Source organism: Astyanax mexicanus, chromosome 22 (genome assembly GCF_023375975.1).
Source record: "Astyanax mexicanus isolate ESR-SI-001 chromosome 22, AstMex3_surface, whole genome shotgun sequence".
Classification (NCBI taxonomy): domain Eukaryota; kingdom Metazoa; phylum Chordata; class Actinopteri; order Characiformes; family Acestrorhamphidae; genus Astyanax; species Astyanax mexicanus.
The window spans coordinates 7,217,940-7,240,660 of NC_064429.1; the positions used below are offsets into that span (position 1 = coordinate 7,217,940).

Here is a 22,721-nt window from a genome sequence, read left to right on the forward strand (position 1 = left end):
AGCTTACTGGAAGGTGGGAGGATGGAGGAGGCAGGTAGCTGCGGTTGTGAACAACATCCATCTTTCAGCTTCCTGGAGCGCTGCCACAGCAGATGTGCTTCTGGACGATGTTGCGGGAGGCTGAGGAAGGATGTAAAACTGGCGAGTAACAATGCTGCCTCTGTTCAGTTCAGCTCTGGACGTCCTTGTTTGCTCATGTTGTCTCCTTTTAGCATTAGTTATTAATTATTACTGCAGGAGTAAATACTGGTGCATCTCAAAAAATGTGAGAATCATTGAAAAGTTACTTTATTTCAGTAAATCAGTTCAAATTTTATATTTATATTATATTATATAGTTGTATTACACACAGAGTGATCTATTTTAAGAGTTTATTTTATTTTATTGTTGATGATAATGACTTACAGCCAATGAAAACCCAAAAATCAGTATCTCAGAAAATGTAAATATTATGTAAGACCAATTGATCTTTTTGGCAATGTGGGCAGTGTGCCAAGTCCTGCTGGAAAATAAAATCATGCATGAAGTGCTGTAAGATTTTCCGGGAAAACACTGCACTGACTTTGGTCTAGCAGATAACCTGGCTCTCCAAACCAACACTATTTGTGGAGACCTTGATTTTGAAAACTTTCATTGTTTCATTGATGAAGTTTCATTGTTTTTATGTGTGCAGGAATGTGAGCTCGGATGGTGCAGAGGCCCGCAGGAGGCTGAGAGAGTGTGATGGGCTGGTGGACGCTCTGCTCCATGCTCTACAGTCCGCTGTAGGGAAGAAGGACATGGACAACAAGGTGAGAGTCCACTTTCAGCTGTGCAGATGCTGTAGTTGCCACCCTGATACTGCAGTGGAAAATTCCTACCTTCTGTAGTCTCTTTTACTGACTATATCTTCAAGTTCTTCTTAAATGAACATGTAGAGATATTTACTATGACTTCCATGTCACTTCCACAATACACAAGGGTTCATATTTTTAAAACCAAACGCTGAATTTGTGTCAGAATTGCACACAAACCTCCTTAAAATGCAATCAGCTCAACTGCATTGCATTTCTCATGTATGAACACACATGTAAGTGTATACACACTGTGTGTAAGTGCGTGTTTTTCTCTTTGTCCAACACAGTTGTGCTGGTAACGGCCATTTCTAATCAGACCATTCTTGTTCTCCATCTTTCTGTCAGTCTGTGGAGAACTGTGTGTGTATCATGAGGAACCTCTCGTACCACGTCCACAAAGAGGTCCCGGGGGCCGATAAGTTTCAGGACCCGTCAGGACTGCAGGCTCCGGGCTCCGCAGGGCCTCAGCGGAAGAAGAAGGACGACGCCGGCTGCTTCGGCGGGAAGAAGGCCAAAGGTCAGTCTTTCAGTCCAATCATTTTGCAAAAATAATATAAAGAAATGGGTACAGTTTTTGTTACAAAAGCATAAAAAGTGTTTTAAATGTGTGTAGCAGTTTCTTTCTTCTGTAGTAAATTGCAAACATTTTGTTGTATGTATGGGTAGGATTGATTGTGTTTTTGATGGAGATTTCCTGAAATAAACATCTTTGGCCGAAGCTGAAAGAGGAAATATTTAGCTGTATAACAAAAGCTGAACATGTTTTTTCATAGGGTTTAAATTAAATTTCCACGTATATTCCACAGAAAAATCATTTAAACCCTGAGGGAAAAAAACATGTTTAGCTTTTGTTATATATATATATATATATATATATATATATACACACACATATGTATGTATATTACATCTATTTTGTATTGCTTTTCAAAGAAAAAACAATTACAACATTAGTATAATGAGAAAATATTTATCGAGTGCTGAGCCATTTGAAGACTAAGATTGTAATGATGCTCATGGCTCAAAAAAGTATAAAATGCCATTAAATTGCATGCAAATACAAAATTATAGAATTATCTTTAGCTGTAATGCTAACAGCTTTGACTGGGCGGGAGTGGTTTAGCTGGGAGGCTAACAGCTGGGCTGAAATAGATTAAAAGCTGCTTTGCTAACAGACACAGCTGGGTTGAATCAGCTTGTTTGCAATGCTAACTCTTTGTGTAAACTGGATTACTCACTTTTAACTAATGACAGGTTGTAGTACATATGTGTCTTCATGAGTCTGCTTTAAGGTTTAGGCTAAGTCTGAGAACTTTGAGTACAGTAAGGTGCATGAAAAATCCCTCAGCAAACAATATTGCAATTCGACTTAAGATAAATTAGCTATTGTTCGATAAACATTGCTTAGAAGTGGTTATTTTATCAAATGTAGTTTGAGAAATATTCTGTGCTATTCTGTGCTGTGTTATCAGCTGAAATTGTATGGTCAGAACAATCCTCATTAAGAGTGCCTCAGCTTAGTGCTGCTCTCAAATGATAAACGAGACAGGCCTGCACATCGCTATCTCTGTAGCTAGTTAGCTGACTCCTTGTTTGTTTGCTTTGCCTTCAAATTAGCCCAACAGTGACAGCAGTTGGGAGTCTATGATGATGCTATCTTATTGGTTTTAGGGTGACTCAGAGATGGTTAAACAGGCGCAGGAGTGGATTCAGTGAGGAAGCTGTGTTGTATCCATATGCGAGGCTGACTCAGAGGCTCTACGCTCAAGCCGTCTAGAGGCAGCCAGTCTATCTCTGGTGGGCGTTCTGCAGACAGCGCCAGCCGTACCCACGCTTTCCTTGATCCTATTAAAGGTCTATATTAATCCACATGGTCAGAAATGACTTCAGCTAGCGACAAACAGGTGCGGCGACTCCCGAACGACTCGAGTCGTGAGTCACATCGTTTAATTAATTCTCCCGCTTTAAAGCGAGCGTCGATCCCGTCGTGGACTCTTCTAAGTCTTCGGACAAGAGCCAATTAAGCTGCCAAAACAACCTAAAACCTCGATACGTTCACATCACACCGACACCAATCACGTTAGCAGCCTCTACAGCATGTACACAGCCGCTAATGAGGGCTAGTTATCGGCTTCACGGTCCTGGAGGTATACTGTGAAGGAGCAAATTACTTACATTTAAGCTGGTAAATGCTTCAAACCCCCCTCCCTTAGCTTCAGACTTCAGCTCCAGCCTTTATGGAGGGCAGCAGCAGGAAATGTTCAAGCAGTTTGTTACCTGAGTAAAAAAAAGAGATAAAACTGTGTCTTACTAACATCTGTGTCCTCCGTCTGTGTAACTGTTTGTTATTTAAGTTGAGACTGGAATCTTGAGACTGGAATCTAACACAAATCTTAAGACAATGAATTTAAGTTCAAAATGTGAAACTTGTATATTATATAGATGTATTAAACACAGAGTGATCTATTTTAAGCATTTGTTTTATTTTAGATGATTTTGGCTTACAGCAAATGAAAACCCAAAATTCAGTATCTCAGAAAATTTGGATATTATATAAGACCAATTTGACCTTTTGTCAGTGTGGGTAGTGTGTCAAGGCCTGCTGAAAAATGAAATCCACATCTCCATAAAAGTTGTCAGCAGGGTGAAGCATGAAGTGCAGTAAGATTTGAAGAGTCATGTCATCTGCTGGTGTTGATCCGCTGTGTTTTATTATCAAGTCTAAATTCAGTGCAGTTTTGTTTTCCCACAAAATCTTACAGCACTTCATGCTTCCCTCTGCTACTGACAACTTTTATGGAGATGCAGATTTTATTTTCCAGCAGGACTTGGCACACTGCCCACACTGCCAAAAGTACCAATTGGTCTTATAATATAATATTAACATTTTCTGAGACGCTGATTTTTGGGTTTTCATTGGCTGTAAGCCATAATCATCAATAGTAAAATAAATAAGCGATTAAAATAGATCACTCTGTGTGTTATACATCTATATAATATGAGTTTCACAATTTTAACTGAATTACTGAAATAAATTAACTTTTAAAAAATATAATTCATATTTTTTAAGATGCACCTGTGGTGCTAACTGCTCCCTGGAGAAATAAAAGGAAATTGCGTTCCGTTTTCTGTTACACGCTTGTGTGTTGAAGCAGTGATAAACTACTCACTGTCTGCTTTAGAACTCACACACGCATACACAAACCCGTCCCTTTTCACGCCTCTTCTCTTCTTTCCCTCTGCTTGTGTTTGGCCTTGCTGCTGCTGCGCTGGCTAACTGTAGAGGAATGGTTTAATCAAGGTGAGTATCTCTTCCTGCTTCTGTTCTTTCATTTCCTCCAGTCTTCCCAGTCTTACCATTCTTCCATTTCCACTTCAAGAGCTCCTGCCCTGGAGCCTGTTCTTAATAAGAGCCCAGTCATATATCTGTGTGTTTCATTTTATAAGCTAGCCTGTGTTGTGAGTTGTGTTTAGCGCTGTGTAGAATGTTTTCGTGCTGGTCATTGTTTTAATGTGTTTGTTTGAGTGTATGTGTATGTAAGATATACAGTACAATGCAGTTTGTTTTTTGTTTTATATAAATACAGTCATCATTGAACACTTTATAGCATGAATAATATTTTTGGGGGAAGATACCAACCATATTTTGTTTGGATTATAAGGCACATTTTTAATGAACGTCTATTTTCATATATAAAATGCACCAGATTATAATGCGCATTAAGTGACACTAGTAAGAATGCCTACATCGAAGTGAGCAAGGGTGCCGCTATGTTTCCCTTGTAATTCTGGATATTAAACTACCAAAAATGTTTATTTTGGTAAAAAAAAAGCTTAGATTTCCAATATTTTGTCCAAGGGTGAGCGCTATCCGTGGTAAGAAACCGCTTAGCCAGCCACATTTAGCAGCGCTAGCCAGCTGTGATTAGCAGGGCTAGTCAGCCACGGTTAGCAATAGTGTTAAGGTGTAACATAATGTGTTCTACTCAATTTTTAATAATCCACATATATATTTATATATATATATATATATATATATATATATATACTCTTGTCTTTTTATGGCTATTTGATTAATCTTGGCCCCTAATGGCTCAGAAAAAGCAGCCTAGAACGCTTTTAGACTGTAATAAACACACAATAATTTGCATATGTACTTTTCTTTACATGATATTAATCAGTCCGTTCGTACACTGTGATCTTACTGATCTCACTTTAGCCTGATATTAACGAGCAAATACTCTACACACCTCTTTTGTTGTCAGCTAGACGTTCACACCTTTGCTGAATGAGCGAGAAAATGCCGCTCGATAGTGGTAGACTGAGTAAACTTGAGTATTAGGCCAGAGCGCTATCAGCTAGCAGTTCATCACACATAGCTTAATCACCTCTGAACCTTTGGAGAAAGAGCTAGCGCTGCGGTTAGCAGCTAATACTAATGCTGCTGCACTGCATTGCCTTTACTGCTTCTTTAAACCTGATTGATAGAATTCATACATTAAGTTCACTGTTGTTTTCTTAATGTATTAAAATTAAAGTATTTGAAGTGTGCTGGATAGTCTGAAAAATACAGTATTTTGCCCCACTTTTTGGATGATTTGGTGTACCTGGTGCTTGATCCTACAAAAATCTTACAAATTGCCCCTCTGCTCGATAACACTAAAGAAACACATAAAAATTGGTTTGTTGCCTTAAGGCTACATGGGTGCTAACATGGGTTCTGTATAATTTGGAGAAAGTATTCCATTTTAAATCAAATAAATAAATGTGAATATATTGTATGTGTCTGTACAAAATTCATGTGTCTGCCCCCTTCATAATGTTTTGTTTGCTTGTTGTCACTCTCAAATGTTTCAGATCATCAAACACATTTAAAGAAATCACTGTTATATCAGTATTTACAGTTAATTCAAATCTAAAACTTAATATAAAACACAATATATCAATTACATCCTTTAACATTGTTGGGTTTCTGACCTTTACATCATCTAACAGTATATCTGTATCTGTTTTAGCTCCATAATCCTGGCTAGGCTGTAGTGTTTGTGTGTCTGAAATAAGCTGGACATTTTTATTGTCCAGAGATCTGCTTGTACTAAAGTTGACACTTACTCTCTCTCTAATCTATCTTTTCTCTCTCTCTCACCCTCTCTCTCACCCTCTCTCTCTCTCTCTCTCTCTCTCTCTCTCTCTCTCTCTCTCTCGCACACTCTCACTGTCTGTCTTTCTCTCTCTGTTCTTCCATCAGGGCGGCGAAATGGAGAGAACGATAAAAACTATGACACGCTGGACCTCCCAAAGCGCACAGAGCCCACTAAAGGTATGTCCAGCTCTGGCAGTGAGCATTAGCACGTCTCTGACCTGTCACTTCTCTCTGAGCCGCTGCTGACAGAAGCCTGGGAGTTTCCAACTGCTCCAGCTTTCCATCAAAACACTCTCAGCCTGAACGAAGCGAGAGTGCTAACACTGGAACAGGAGTCTACCAGTGACGGGCTCGTCAAGTTTTCCACATGACTGTGGTTCATTTCTAATGGATTATTTTGTATGGTTTAGTAAGGGTTAAACAATGACACTTACGGTACATGCACTTCATAATCTGATTGTTGCAGAACAATTGAGTTTGTCAGTTTTGTTTTTTTAACATGTTGACGTGAACTTGGGTAAACAGATAAAGGGAAAACTTTACAGGCAATAATCAGATTTTCGCTTTGCATTCACTTAAAGAATAAGTTGATGTTAACTTCATGTGAAATCCTAACTTCATACAAGATCAGAGAAGATGCACAACATCAGAAATCAAAGAAACACTCCAGTTTAAGGAGAACTCTAAGAGAACTCTGTAAAATGGACTTTGGTTGTAGTGAATCATGATGATAGAGTAAAAACTATTGTTGCATAGCCCATCTTCATTCTTCTCATGCATTTCCATATACAGCACTTTTAGCTGATGCTCCCAACAGGATTACAGTGCTAGTGATGAGCGCAAAGAGTTACCCATGCAGAGAATCACTAGTTTTACACCATTATTGAGCTCAAAGTAGCTCCACACTTCATTGGTAGAATTCTGAGGGCCCTGAAATTTAAAACGAGGCACAGATAGTTTATTAAGAAACTGTTGGTAGACACGGTATCTTCAGGTAATTCTCTGAAATCAGTTCATAGTTAAAGCATGAATTCCAGCTGTTGCTAAAAATGTCTCTAACGTATTCATACATTTCCATGGAATTAATCAGGCAATCTGTTCCCCTATCCTAACTATTTGGTAATGGATGTCAGTCGAATTATTGTGGTTTAATTTCAAAAAATTGTGGCCAGAGAACTACATTTTCAAAGTTCTTGGGGCCTCATTTTAAATGTCAGGGCCTCAGAATTCTACTTGTTAACTTGTTAATGGTGTAAAAGTAGTGATTTCTTTGCATGTTTAATGATTTGCACCTATCACTGATTGCGATGCTGTACTCTTTTAACTCCATTAAAATTTAGGTGTAATTAAGGTGTATATATATATATATATATATATATATATATATATATATATATATATATATATATATATATATGTGACTATAGACATTAATTTTTTTAGACATTCAATTTAGTGAGGTAACACCTTGGGAAAAGTAGGAAAAATACATACAAGTATTATAGAATATCCTGAAAATAACATCCAGTCTCTGTAAATGTTTCCTATAATATAATTTGGTACCAAAATGTTTAGCTGTCCTCACCAGTAGGAAGTACCTGTTGGAGGGCATGACAAAAAAAATGCAACTAATCAACCCAATAATTGGCAGATTAGTTGACCAATAAATAGTCATAGTTTAAAATAGCCCTGGTTTAAAAAAAAATCAGATAACTGCAGAAATCCTATTAGGAATTGCATGTGTGCAAAAGAGCTAAAAGTAGCATGACTAAAGTAAGACTAATGGCCCAGTTTGTACAAATCAAGTTGTCATGTTAAAGTTGTACTAAAACAAAGTGAACAGTAAGCTTGGTGGTTGCCGTGTGCAAACCAGATACAACTTGTATGTCATGAAAAGCTAGACTCAGACTCATTTGACTCCAGGTTACCGTGAGCAAAAGGATCACTTGTGTTTCTGTGTTCACACCACACGGCAGACTGAAGAATGCTTTGTTTGTAGCAGTGCTGATTACTCTTGAGAGCGGAGGTCTTTTCAGGAAGCCCCTTTGTTTGAAGAGTGATCCTGTGTATGTAGAGGAAAAGCACTCAAGAAACCTCAGGGAGTCTCTACGTATCAGAATACAGCCTACCCCCTTCAGCTTCAGTACATCTGAGATAAAATACAGCCGTAATCCTGAGAGAGTCAAGTGCTAAGCAGTAGTTTTGTACCGGAGTCCTTACATGATCCAGTTGAAACTTTGAGATGGATTGGGTTAATCAGAAAAAAAAAAAAAAAACATATTTGATGTCTGGACTTTTCTTGTGTGCTGGATGTGCTTTTCTGGGCAAAATGTTTGCTGTTTAAATGTTAGGTGTCTTGTTTTAGCTTATCTTAAGGAGGTTCTTAGCTGTGCTCTGACTTCAGAGACTTAAGACTTTTCCCAGGGCTCGACTTGGACCTGCTTCTCAGAAATTTAAATCGCTCATTTAAATTGGACAGATTTAGTTGCAGAATTTTTTTTTCAGATTCAGGATTTTCAGTTAACAACAACATTAACTTCAACATTTCATATCAAACATAAACCATTTATATGTAATGCTTGAATAGAAATCCTCAAGATATAGGAATGAAATATCAGGCAAAAAAAGGCCTGTCTGTTAAAGGGTTAAGAGATTTTTAAGAGAAGTTTAGATCGGCTTAAATTATGTCAGATGTCTTGTGTTAGTTTAGCTTGGGAACTTTTGAGACTCTTTGCTTTTCTCACACTTCAGACTTGAGATTAGAAATTGACTCTTTTCTCAAAAACTTTTGACTTGACTCGGACTTGTCCCTCAGAAATTTTCCCTTAGAATTTTGACTTGGCTTGGACCTGCCCATTAGAAACTCTAAACTTGACTAGGAATTGTTCCTTAGGGGGTAAAATGGACTTGCACTTGGGCTTGACCTGGGCATACATAAATGTTAGGTGTATTGTGATAGCTTTCAAAGACTCTTAGCTCGCCTCACACTTCAGATACTTGAAAGTGCCTTGTGTTATATTAGCTTGGAAAGACTGTTTCGACAAGGTGCAGTTGGCTAGCATCTTTTTATTAAGAATGCTATGAGATGGCCTCAGGAGGACCTTCTAGGCACTCCTCAGCTGTAAAGCAGTGGAAATGTGTTCTCTGAATACTGTTGGTACAAGCTTGGCAGTTGGGGCGAGGTCTTGTTGCTGAATGCAATTAAATCCTCTCAGCAATAATAAACTATTTTTAATACTTTAGATTTCAGAAGAAACAATAAATTACCAGGCGTCATCATACTTTTACTATATTGGACGAAAGAATTATCTACCATGCAATAATCAAATTGTCTGAGTAAGAAGAGATTGAATGTTATGCATTTGAGTGCTCTGTTGACAGCCCTGTGTTTGACCATCACCTTAGCTGCCCTCAGCAGCGGCTACAGCAGTTTACTAAAGCTCTGATGGATGCGTCACACACACACACACATCTCTCTAAGAAGATGTTGGACGAAAATCTGCAGACCAGCATGCCAACAGGGGCAAGCTGTTAGCCAAGCAAATCCCTCTGAACACACTCATTTTATTTTTTCCCTTTCACCCCGAGCCTGAATGAAGAACACATAAGGATGCAAAAGCATGGCTGCCCTTTTGCTGAACCTGCAGCACTTGTAGGACATTCAGAGCAAATATATGCTTTTTCAGAGAGTTTTTACGGTCTTGGCACAAAGCTGGACTAGACAGACATTTCAATTTGTTTACATTCCTTACATTAGTCCTCTCATTTGCTGCACAAAGTGTGGGCCTTGATTTGAATATGCACTCAGAGGTCCACTTAGACTTCTAATCTCAAAGACTCCGGACTTGCCCCAGACTTGTATCCCCAGAGACTCAAGACATAACTTTTACTCTTCTCCAGGGACTAAGGACTAAGGCTTGAAACTTGATGCTGGTTGCCCTTCGGGGACTCTATTTGAGCTGGCATTGGGCTCTTTTGCCAAAACGTGTGACTTATATTGGGCTTTTCCCTCAGAAATTCTAAAATGAACTTGACTCAACTCACTTTGCCCTTCAAACATTCTGCAAGGGCTTGTATCTTTGAGACTTGAGACTCGTCTTGGACTCTTATCCCAGAGAGTCATGACTTGACTTGAACTAGCCACTTAGATTCTTATCCCAGAAACTTGTGACTTCACATGGAATGGAACCTCAGAAACTGGAAACTTGACTCAGACTTCAGGATGAGTAATGTGTCCTATATTACTAGTGGCACAAATATGTTTAGAATCAAGTGTTTCCTAATCTAAAAATGTAGGATCGAGGTGTTTTCTGAAGTCAGTAACAACGTGCAAGGATTTGATGCTGATTCACAAAAAAGCAGTGTCTTTCACTGATATTCACAGATGAGAGGAGCTGTTTGAAAAGCAGAAAGCGTGGCAAGCTCCCAACCTTCCCCTTTTGCATTATTCATCACTCTGAGGGAGGGAAAAGGAGGTTAGAAGAGAAATAGGTGGAAGACGAGTAATTAAGGGATCGGTGGGAAGCAGTAATTAAAGCAACACAGCAGCAGCAGTAGCACACGTGTTAAATGTAACATTGTATCTTGAACCTTTCTTTCTCTTTCTCTCTCTCTCTCTCTCTCTCTCTCTCTCTCTCTCTCTCTCTCTGTGTCTGTCTCTGAAGTTCAGTGACCATAATAGGAATGATTAATTTATATGCAGTTATTTTGCTAGTGTTAAGGTAATGTTAAATGAAAAATAATGTGGGTCCCACCCTGAATTTGCAAAGTGTCGAGCTATGAGGGAATCAGCCGTGATGTTTGTTGCCAGCAGAAATTTTGGCCTCCATGAAAAGATTGGAGTATGAGGAGAGAGTACATCAGTAGAGTATAAGAAGACAACGCTGATTTATTGGTAGGGATATTGGGATGAACGAGAGAGGGCTGGTTCATTGGTATATAATTGAGGATGAGGACTTGTACTGGTTCATTGGTAGGGTATAGGGATTTGGGCACAAGGATGGTTCATTGGTAGAGGTATGGGGATGAGGAGATAAAACCAGGTTAGTGGTATGGGGATGAGGAGATAAAACCAGGTTAGTGGTATGGAGATGAGGAGACCAAGCTGGTTAATTTTTAGAGGTATGGAGGTGAGGAGACAGATACTTCTTTTCCACCAACAAAGTGCTGGTGCCGGAGCCGGTTCCTGCCAACCTTTTAAGAACCAGCCCGTGTTTCCACTGCTCTAAGGAGTCACTCACTACGTATGTGAATGTAGGCGTCAACAGAAGTCGTGGGGCGATTTGAAAACAATATGGCCGAACCCGAGCTCCTTTTAAAACTTGTGCTGCTGATCCTCGGTGGACCATTTTTAATCCTTTTTATTCATTTAGCTGCTTCTGCTGCTCTTAGCTGTGAATGGAGGTGAGGTTTGTAAACAACTTTGCCCCGGAGACGCTTCAACGCCCTGCCCTTTGGCCGCTTGCGTCACAGGTTCGCTGGTTCCAGACCAGCAAGATTGTGGGGCCAGAACGGAACCGGCTTTTCTGGCCCAGAACATGTGATTTTGTGGTGAAAACGTAAAGAACCGTTCGGGAACCTGGCACCAGCACCGGCACCATGCCGGTGGAAAAGGGCCCAGAGCTGGGTCATTGGTAGAGAGAGGTATGGGATGAGGAGACAGAGATGGTTCATTGGTAGAGGTATGAAGAGGAGGAGAAAGAGCTGGTTCATTGGTAGAGGTATGGGGATGAGGAGACAAGGCTGGTTCATTGGTAGAGGTATGGGATGAGGAGACAGAGCTGGTTTATTGGTAAAGGTATGGGGATGAGCCACCTACTGGTTATTTTATGTAACACCAGTGTATGTTCAAGGAAGAGGCAGTTTCTGTTGGTCTGCCTGACTGTAATTGTAACACATTTGATATTTGTTTATTGCTCTGTGGGTTGATTTCTCAGTAAAGTATTAGTCCTAGTCTTGCTCTAGCCAACGTTCTGAATAGAGACTTTCCATGTTTATTTTTTTTTCCAGGAAACCAACCCTATATCTCACTCTGTATGGCACTTTGCTGCACTCTCCTCTCTGTATTTGTATCTGTGACTCTTTATCTTGCTCATGCTCACACACCAAAGCAGGGCTTCCCACTGCAGCTTTATTGCTATTCACAAGGCGGGGAACCCAGAGAGAGAAAGCATCACAGATTAATCTCCACCTGTTTTTATCTCTCTGTCTCTTCTCGTTTTCTCGTCCCATTCGTGTGCGATGACTCATCTCTGTTCGCCTCAGAGATGCTTCCTCTTCATGTGAGCGTCCCACGGTGGCATGCTGCACCTGCTCTCCTCCCTCCTGTTAACTGGAGAGCTGCAGCACAGGGAAACCCCGGACATAAAAATGCAAAAATACAAACTTAAATAAACAATTAAATAACTTACTGGATTCTAGTAAAATGTATTTTTGATGTATTTTATGTATTTGCAGCAGCTCAAATTTTAATAGTTACTATTTACAATTTGTATTTTTTTTTGCACAGTTCATTATTTGGCAGATATGTGCTTCCATCTTCAATGTAGTTTGATTTGATTTGATTAGGTTTTAAGTCTAGCTACGGACGTCTGACTGTTGATATCTGTCTAGGTTGTGTTCAGTCAGTGGATCACCTATGTTTTCTGCCGCCAAGAAAGCCATACGCCAGTAACCTTTTTTGATTAATTTGATTAATTTTTGATTAATTTGTCTACAAGAATTAATGAAGTATATTGAAAGGCTTGTTTATTTGGCTTTAAAACTCATAATACATTTTTGTTTAGATGCGAAACATTATTGATCAGCATATAATTTTTTTCCCACTTTTTCTGGTTTAATTGTGTGAAGTCCCTCAGGGCTCTGTCATAGGGCCTATTAAAGTAATGTGAACTTCGGCAACAATGTGAATAGTTGTATAGTAAATAGTGAGGGATTACATATAGAGTTAAAAAAATAATGAAGAGTTTAGTAAGTTGGATTAAACTGAGTAATGGACGTAGAGTGACAGACCTTTTTTGCTATCTGTTCTGATTAGGTGCAGGCTGGAGCCGAGACGAGTGGAAGGAGAGAGTGGCGGTCTGTTCGTCTGTTGTTTTCTGTTGAGAGGGGGTCGATAGTATATATGCCAACATTCCAGCAATACTTAATTAGAGTGAAAGATGATATTGATGGCTCTCTCTCTCTCTCTCTCTCTCTCTCTCTCACCCATGCTGGGAAGTTAACTATTTGGCTTGATTGGTGTTACATTGGACATGTCCTCCCTCCTTAACTGTGGTGCGTCATTAGGCTCCAGCAGCCCTGGTCTAATCATCAGGCTTCAGAAGACCTGCTTCCATTGTTCTCCTCCGCTGCTCCTCAGATTTATAGCTGCTGTTTACTGAACGTCTCACTGAGGAGGAGGAGAAAGGAACATTGAGACACTGTTTTGTCACGCCTCTTTACAACATAACCATTGCTGCTGCCAGTGATGATTTACGACGGCATGGTTAGCATGTTCGCCTCCCAGCACTGCGGTCTCGGGGTCAAGTCCCTATCTGGGTGGAGTTTTCATGTTCTACCTGTGTCTGCATGGGTTCTCTATGGGGACACCGGCTTCCTTCTACAGTGTGTGTGTATGTGTGTGTGGTGTGTGCATGTGTGTGGTATGTATGCAAGTTTGTGTGTGTGTAAATGTATGTACAATTGTGTGCCCAGATATGGATTGGCACTCTGTCCTGGGTGAAATACTGTAGTGCTGGGTGCAGTCCTGCAGGTGGATGGTTGTTTCTGGTTGAGAGTGCACTGTGCGCTATTGGCTGCTGCTTCTCACCAGTGTGTGGATGAGTGTTGAGTATAAATGGTTATTTGAAAAAATAATTAATCATAATTTAATTTAAATGTAATTGTTAATCTACTTCATTACACTAGAATCAGAATCAATTAGAGTTCTTTGTGGTATTAAGTTCTGATTAAACTCAGAGGATCCTGTGTTAGCGATCTATAGGCGAGCTATCAACCAGGCACAATGCAGGTTGTTTTAAGGCATGTCGATGTGTCTTTGATAGCATTCCCAACTAGCATCACAGAGCCCTCAGAGGAAAGCGCAGCGACTTGATTCTGATACAGCAGCTCACAGATGCAGCCTTGTGCTGATCGACATCACCCTAAGAGTGATGAGGAGAAAGAGCGCCATCTACCCACCCAGAGAGAGCAAGGCCAATTGTACTCTCTCAGACTCCGGCAGCTATACAGGCTTTGAACTGGCAATCTCTGGACCACTTAGTGCCCTTTGAATGTAAATCTACATTCTACCCTAACCTTAACATTTAAGGGTTTTGTTAAGGGTTAAATCTAAGTTTATATCTAAAGTTAATAGTATGGTTATTAAAGCATTATATGGTAGAGCGTCAAGTTTAAATAATGATTTAGGTTAAGGCTAGTATTAAAGTGAGGTGTAGGATTAGATTAAATTCAGTTCCATTTATTAGATATTCAGTTGAATGTTGGTTGAGCGTCTAGGGGGCATCTACAATGGACCATTCAAGTGTTTGATTGTTTGTTTGTTTTTTTATTTCTTACTTCCATTCTCTTTTTCTTTCTCCAATTTCTCTCCCTTCTCTTAGTCATCCATCACAAAGACATCTCTATCTCTCTCTCTCTCTCTCTCTTTCTCTCTTTCTTTCTCACTCTCTCTCTCCACTGTTACTTCTCTCTCTCTGGTGTCAGAATTCCCACTCTGGCTCCGTGCTGCTGAGGCTACTTGCCTGCTTTTTCCAGTTTGGAGACAGTGTGTGTTCGTGTCTGTGTGTATTTGTGTTTGGGTGCAGAGTGTAAGGGCACCGTGATTAGACAGGCAGTTTTTTTTACGTTTGTGCAGATGATAACCGTTAACTGATCAGGTATCAGTGATGATCTGGTCTGCTCCAGAGAACAGCTGGTCTGGATCAGCAGTGCTTCAGACAGATATTTATCCTCACCAGTTTAACACCCAGCCCAGATCTTGGATCATATTTCTGACTAAGCAGTGTGTAGACACGCTGATCTGATTGAATCCGTCGAGCACGGCTTCTGAACAGCCGTCACTGCGCTGTGATTGGCTGGTGAACGTCCCTTATGTAAGCGTTATTAAATTTGATATGTCAAAACTACTCTTTAAATACACTCAAAATACTGATCCCACTGCTACGCATCTGGAGGGGCTGTAGTGTGTGCGCGCACACACAGACACAGAGAGACACACACACAACTGCTTTAATAAACATTCTAAAGGGTGTGTGTGTGCGTGTGTGTGTTTGCAGGACGAGATTAAGCTTGAATTTTGTTGCTGAATGCCAGCTGCTGCTGGACCCCCCATGGAGCTGGCAGGCTGTGACAGAAGAATGGCAGCTTCATCCCGCCGTGGCTTGCCAATCATTATCTCACACACACACAAACACACACACACACACTACTCAATGTGCCAGCAGAACATATGCTTTCACAACAAATGATCATCAGACTCCATGTAACTTGACAGACAGTCAGTGAAAAATCTAGAAACTACTAGTATTCTACTCACTCATTGTGGCCACTTTATTAGAAACACCTACTTACCACATTATGCTTCCAATCTTTTGGACACTTTATTAAAAACACCTACTACTACCATGTGCTTCTACTTTATTATAAAGTGTGTGTGTGTGTGTGAGAGAGAGAGAGTGAGCAGCATACTGCACACCTGCTGTAGTTAAATTGGTGTCTCTTAGCTCGTTTTCACAAACAATTACACAAGATTAACGATGGGCATCATGGATTACACCCATCATTAAGTCTGCCGCTGGCCTCCCCCAATATGCAGACACACACTCACTCACTTACACACACACACACACACACACACACACACATGCTCAGTCACTGTTACCTGTTACTGAGAACAATGACTCATTGTGCTGACTGATGGTCAATTTCTGATGGCTGAATTTACAGTCTTACTGCCTTTCATGCTGACTGTGTAACCTGTAGCACGAGTATATAGAATGTTTCTGATAAAGTGGCCAGTGAATAAAAAGCACAAGATGGTATGTGTTTCCAATAAAGTGGCCAATGAGTGAAAGTTTAAGGGGTAGGTGTTTCTGTGGCTGGCTGTCTGAGGTCTATAGAGCAGGCTTGTGATTAGGAGACCTACTGGATTCACACCCGCACACTACCACACATAGGGCCACAAGGGAGGCAATAACAAGGCGACCGTGAAGGTGCCGTTACACGCTTGTTAACGGCTGTGCTGTACATCGTGTTACTGCAGAGAGTGAGACAGAGGGAGCGAGAAGGAGTGAGCACAGTAGTGAAAGTGATTGCAGTGCTTTCAGACTGAATAAGAGTCTGGCTACATGCAAAACCCACAGATTTCCATGTGCCATGCAGGACTGGTGTGTTCGATAGCTCTCATAGCAATGATGGATGCAGTGGATAGGAATAATATAAAGGAAGGAAAAGCAGTTTATGGGAATGATACTGAAACTTCAATTTGAACCTTCATCTTAGCAATCTTGACTTGGCTCTTAAAACACAGTTTATTTTAGGGTTGTTTAGTAAAAATAGCGTTATACAGTGACATGCACAAGTGTGGGCTAACCTTAAGTTGAATATTTCCTAAATATTCTTGCTCCATTGACAAATATTGAGAGAAGGCACATCATCCCCTCTCTGCCAGCAATAGGCAGCAATTTTTTGGCCGGCAAGAAATGAGAAAAAAATTGACCCAGGACAAACATGACGATAAAACACCTTTTTTATGATGTTTGTCTGTAATTAATCTGGTTAAAGACTGAAGAGAAAATCAGAGAGAAAGAAAAGCTCAGGCAGACACAAACTTTGAGGGATTTGAAGCAAAAGACTGCCCTGCTTTACTAAAGGCCTGAGTTCCAAGCCACTGTAAATAAGTGTGGATCCAACAGCTTGACTCGTCCGTGTTTGGGATGCTGCACACCGATAAGCCTGACAGATTTTAACGTTTTGAGGCCATTTCTTGTCCTTACTGGAGCCATTCTGCTTTGAAACATCTCCTGACTGGATGGTGAATTTGACTAGAGGCAGTTTCCACCTCTCCCACAGGCGTCTTCTATCTCTAATGCCTTGATGTGGAATCAGCATGTAGAACGCCTCCGTATGCTCTGAATCCCAGACACATCTCCATGCTCCAGTGTTTCCGGAGGCGATTTGTTTGTCACATTCCCTTCTCGTCCTGTTCCCAGTGTCGTGTTTTTTATCATATACAGCCATCCTGACAGTTTAATTCCCCAGCTGGCTGCAGACAAGACACACACACACACACACATAAATACATACACACAAGTGTAAAAGAAATGTTTGGAATAAGGTGCAGGTGTGAGGGGTGTTTATTACCCAAGAGTCACTGCCAGAGTCAACGGGAAAGTTCAAAGCACAGGTAGACGGGTAAAACAGGTATAGCCGTAGTTTTGAAGGTAGACTAACCCAGTTCAAACCCAGGACTAACACTCCCACAAGGAGTAGTAATAATACACGACTAAAAAATCTAGAGGCAACTTTTACCATGTTTTTTTTTATCAACCTTTAAGTCCAGACTAAGGTTATGTGTTTGTTACATTGCATATATTTGTTTGATTTCAGTTTTAAATGGCAGTTTTGTGGCTGCGGACACTTAAGACAGTCTATGTTAGGGCTTAGATTTGTCCCAAAAAAAATCCAGCCCGACCCAGCCTGAGTCTGTGCATGTTCTGCCAAAGCCAAAGTAGAAACTACTACTAAAACTAAGCTTTTTAAAAATATTTTTAGGCTGTTTAAATGAGCAAAATATGTTCAGAATGATGTTAATTAACATTGCAATACTAAATGAGCATAGACCTATCATTTAAGAAAATATTTATTAAGAACAGATCTCCGAAAGATTAAAACACCAACAATGCAAACAATGATCCACAGCCTAAACATCTATGAATTCGGCTATAAGAATTATTTCTGAATGACTTTCCTCTAATATTATATTCTTAAAATATTATATTAAAAACTTTCTAATCAAATTATTATTTTTTTTATATTTACCTTATAGCATACTTCCAAAAACACAGCATTAATTCTACACACTGCACAATCATTCAATCCAAATAGACCAACAGCAATTACATAATTTAAAATGACTTCCTCTACTCTAAATCCTCTATTCTAATATAATTATCAGTGTTTAAGAATATAAAATGCAATAGCCTATGTCACACACCATTTTCTTGAGCCCAACCAACTGGCCAGAAGAAAGCGGTGAAAATTCTCGGCCTGACCCGGCTTGAGTTCGGGTTAGGTTCGGACTCTAAACTGTCATTCTAACATTTCTCTCGGATTCCTTTTGTGTCTTTCAAAAATGATAAATCTACAGCTATAGTAGATACAGGAATCACTAGTGTACCTGTTGTGCATGCCCTCAAATGGGGGTTAAGCACAACACCCGTTTTCTTTTTGCTTCTATTGAGCCTGAACTATCCAAAAATGACTGTTGTTCTGGACTGAGACCTCATCTGTTGGTTGGTCCAAGATTTGGTTCTTTGATTTGACCACGGTTTTCAAACCTTCACACCTGCTATTTTAATTTAGGCCATACTAAAAAGTAGAAGATCCAGACTAAAAAAGTTTGATTCCATGCTTTTTATAACCCCTTTCCTAATGCAGACAAGCATACAACCTTCCCATAATGCCATTTGACAGCTCACATACTGCACAGCTGTCATTTTACCTTTTCCCACAGAAAGAAGAAGTTAGCAGATAAAACACTGTCAGCATGTCAAAGTTTTCTTCACTTTGCCTTTTCTCTCCATCAGTCTGGCTGTCTGTCTCTGTCTGACTGTCTGTCTATTTAAGTGAACAGATTTGTTATTATGACTGGACGATTGTTGCCTTGGTGATTTCGACTGCTGTTTTTTAGGGAAGTTAACAGATGCTAGTCTCTCTCTCTCTCTCCCTCCCTCTCCCTGTCTCTCTCATTCGTTTAGTCCTCTTTTTTCTCTAAGGTTGTGAGTTTGTGTGCAGTAGCAGAAGGCTGCTGGGCTGTCTGGCCATGTTGAGCCCCTGGGCTTTAGTCCTGCAGATGTCTGCTCTCAAATAAATTGATTGGTGAGAGTTATTTAATCTTTACTTAGTGTAGTTTCTAAATTATGGCATTTGTTTTCTGCAGGATTTATAAAGATAATGTAGCTAATGTTTTAAAAGTTAAGTAAATAAAACTGATGGACATTGTGATTCCATTCCTTTCCACTCTATAGACATGAAGCCTAAATAGTCTGCCATGTTGTTTAATTAGCACTTTGGCAGGTTCTCCCATTTGTCCAAGACTAAGTGTCTCAGACTGCCTTTATTGAGTTTACAGTGCGGCCTAAACAATCAGAAGCATAGCAACTTTTAGTGCTGGATACTTTTTTGTCTAGTAAGTGTAATGATCCACTGGGAAAAGTACTGTTTTTATGTCTAACTGTTCAACTGTCTGTCTCTAAGAGAACATATTTTTTATTATGACTGGACGATAGTTGCTATGGTGATTTTTACTGCTACTTTCAGGGGATTTAGCAGATGCTACTCTCCCTCTTTCTCACTGTCTCTCACTCCCTCTCATTCATTTACTCCTCGTTCTTCTCTGAGGTTGTAAGTTGGCTGCTGGCCTGTCTGGCCATGTTGAGCCCTTGGGCTTCAGTGCTGCAGATGTCTGCTCTTAAATAAATGGATTGGCTAAATCGTAAAAAGATGTAGTTAATCTTTACCCCAGATCGCCTAAGACGTGTTTACTGTATGAAGTAAGACGCTTCTTTAGTTCCAGTTCTAAGGCACATTAAACTCTGACTGCCTAAAATGGCTTCGTAACTGTTGAAAACATGAACACTGTGGTTCAATTTCTTTTCACTCTATAGAAATTAAGCTGAAATATTCAGCAATGTCTTCAAATTTGCATTTTGTCTGCACAGTAGAGACCAGACGTGGAGCCAGACTCGATTATAAATTTGGTAAACCTGCTCCTATTTCTAAATCCAAGCATCTCGTTTTTAATGTCACGTTACATCTACTACAGGCTCAATTTAACATATGCACCTTTTGAAAAGTGGAAGGGAAAGTGTGAACAATAAACTAAAAGCTTTGTTTTCTGGTGGCTACAGTAGTGAGAAATTACTCGCTTATTTGATTATTTCCACAGTAAACTTCTTAAATCTTAAAATCTAATAAGTAAGCAAAACATTGCTTGCTTACACTCACTCTTCAAGATAACACCTCACAACATATACAGGTGTGGGCGTCCCCATGCTGTCCCCTGAAGGAACACTTTACGTTGACATGATTTAACATATTTTTCTGATTATAAGGCACACTATCAATTGACATGTATTTTCTGGTCGCACAAGGCGCATTAAGGGACACTAGTAAGGATGCCTACATCGAAGTGAACAAGGGTGTTGCCATGTTTCCCTTCTAATGGGGAAGCTGTGGGAAGCACCTAAGTAAAAAATAAAAAAAACTTTTTCAAAGTTAAACAAGCACTGGATGTTAATCTTCACAGTTTTCTCCCCTGACGTGGGTGAGTAAAGTGCTTCTGTTTATTTACAGTAAGCCTTGATTTCCAATTATTGGTCTAAGCATGAGTTTTCAGTAAAGCACTAAGGCTGGGTGCAGCAGCATTATCCGTTAACCGCCAAATACTGTAAAAGGTATTATCTCCACTGATGTGTCAAAAATCAACATTTCAAACTGTGCCATGATCACAGCGATAGCACTAGATTTAGGAACCCTGAGTGTTCCGGTTACCCAGAGCAATATCAACTAGCGGTTTGTCCCACTTATCTTGTTTTAACACAGTAAATCCAGACAACAGTCCAATATACTCACCTCTAAACATTGAAAGAGCTAGCGCTGCAGTTAGCAGCCAATACTTATACTGCTGCACTCAGCCTTAGTGCTGGAGAAACTTCACTGGAAACTCACCCTTATAACGCTGTACTTTGCAGAGTGGCTTTACTGCTGCCTTAATACCTGACTGGGAAATTCATACATAAAGTGCACCGGATTAAATGGCGCACTGTCGATTTTTGGGAAAATTAAAGGATTATAGATGTGCTTTATAGTCAGAAAATGTTGTACACGTGACAATTTTGCTTGTTATTGAGAACCGAATTTTGGACATTGTGAAAGGGGAAACTGTTTATCCAACTGACTCACAATAACTATGATCCAAAACAGACAGTAGTTGCCAGACAGTCCCTAAAAACACTGTTATTATGCATCCAGTAACCTGTGGTGGGTTTAATAAGCTCAGTCTGAGACAGTCAACAGAAAGCTGCTTTTGTTTGTGTGTCAGTCTTCTCTTTGAGACGCTAACTTCCTCTCCCCGGACGGTCTTTGAAGCCTGGACTGGATGATGTGGGATCTAAGCAAGGCCAGCCTGTTGATGCAACCTGGTGCCACAGACTCCCTGAAACAAAGACAACCTGCTGGCTTTGGGACTTCCTGTCACATTGAGGTCCGGCACAGGCAATCTGTCACGGAGCTGAGCTCCAGAGATGGGCACGCACTCATCCTGCTGCGCTTTAATGACCTTGACCGCCCATCTCATTCTTTTGCTAACTCTATTGAGAAGATTCTCTAAATGGCACTCAAAACATTAAAAAGCTTACAAGGTCCCTTCTTTATGGGATCATACACAGATAAAAGAAGCGTCTGATCTTATTTTTTAGCTTTACTTAAACTGACACTCTGATCACGGCAAAGATTAAAATGTTGGTTTGTCACCTCAGTGGATATTTATTACCTTGTACAGTATTTGATGTGAAAGTATAGTATGCAGTATGATATTTAGTTTTTTTGAGATTCACCTGTAAGTGCCTGCAGTATCCCTAATGTTCATTATTATGGTATGTTCTGCATCTTGTATACACAGCACAAAACAGACCCAATGTGAAGTATATATCTAATTTGAAGTTAATATTTAGCCTAATGGGCTAATTCTGTAGATGAAAAGGTCATGATGTAGGTGTATAAAGGTCAAGTATGAGGAGACAACAGGAACAAGATAGAAGTTGTCTGACTGTCCACTTAAAAAAAAAAGCCTGTTGATTTATGACCATTTAAGACATCCATAATTACAGCCAATAAGGAAGCTGCTTGAACCCAATTAGCCTGATTGTCAATTGATGAGCCACTCAATGTTTGACGTCTTGTAATCTTTCATCTTTACCGTCTATTAACCTACATTTATACTGCAGCCCAGTGAGGCTCAGTTCCACTCCTAGGCATTGTTCATACCTGCTATTGACATTCATCTGGGGTGATTTGATCATGAGTAGACAAGGAGATATATGTAGCTGGAATTTACACCTGGAAATATGTATGCATCTAATCCATCTCCAGTGAGTGCTTACGATCATATTTCATGACTGAAGGAAGGGAACCGCTGCCTCTTTCTGTATTTATTGTCAGACAAAAATATCCCACAAGTCTTTGAAAGGCTGTTACAAGGGAAAGAGATGAAGAATGAAGCTACAAACCCTGTTTTTTTAGGTAGTTGTTTATTGTTTGTCGGGATGCAGTAGGTCCCTTTAGTGTTCAGACAGCTTATAGTATGTAGTTTTATGCTTCCTTGACCTTCTCCAAAGGTGGTTTGAGTGATCAAATCACAGTGCCTCGATGAGGAGGCTATTGCTATCACCAGATGAGCACAACACCCAGGAAGCATAGTAATGCCAAGTAATAAAGAAGGCCATATAAACCTTGTGATG

At 40.0% G+C, this 22,721-nt stretch overlaps 1 protein-coding gene across 13 annotated transcripts in view; it reads left to right on the forward strand.

Moving 5' to 3' along the window:
• The window catches only part of arvcfb (ARVCF delta catenin family member b), a 378,373-nt gene that overhangs the window by 320,644 nt on the left and 35,008 nt on the right, over positions 1 to 22,721 (forward strand). For 10 of the 13 annotated variants that reach the window (XM_049470443.1, XM_049470449.1, XM_049470447.1 and 7 more), the window contains 4 exons: positions 674 to 791; positions 1,182 to 1,353; positions 4,120 to 4,137; positions 6,085 to 6,156. In XM_049470443.1, the coding sequence (XP_049326400.1) occupies positions 674 to 791; positions 1,182 to 1,353; positions 4,120 to 4,137; positions 6,085 to 6,156 (380 nt within the window). The remainder of the gene's footprint in view (positions 1 to 673; positions 792 to 1,181; positions 1,354 to 4,119; positions 4,138 to 6,084; positions 6,157 to 22,721) is intronic. The other 3 variants (XM_049470444.1, XM_049470446.1, XM_049470448.1) reach the window with 2 other exon arrangements.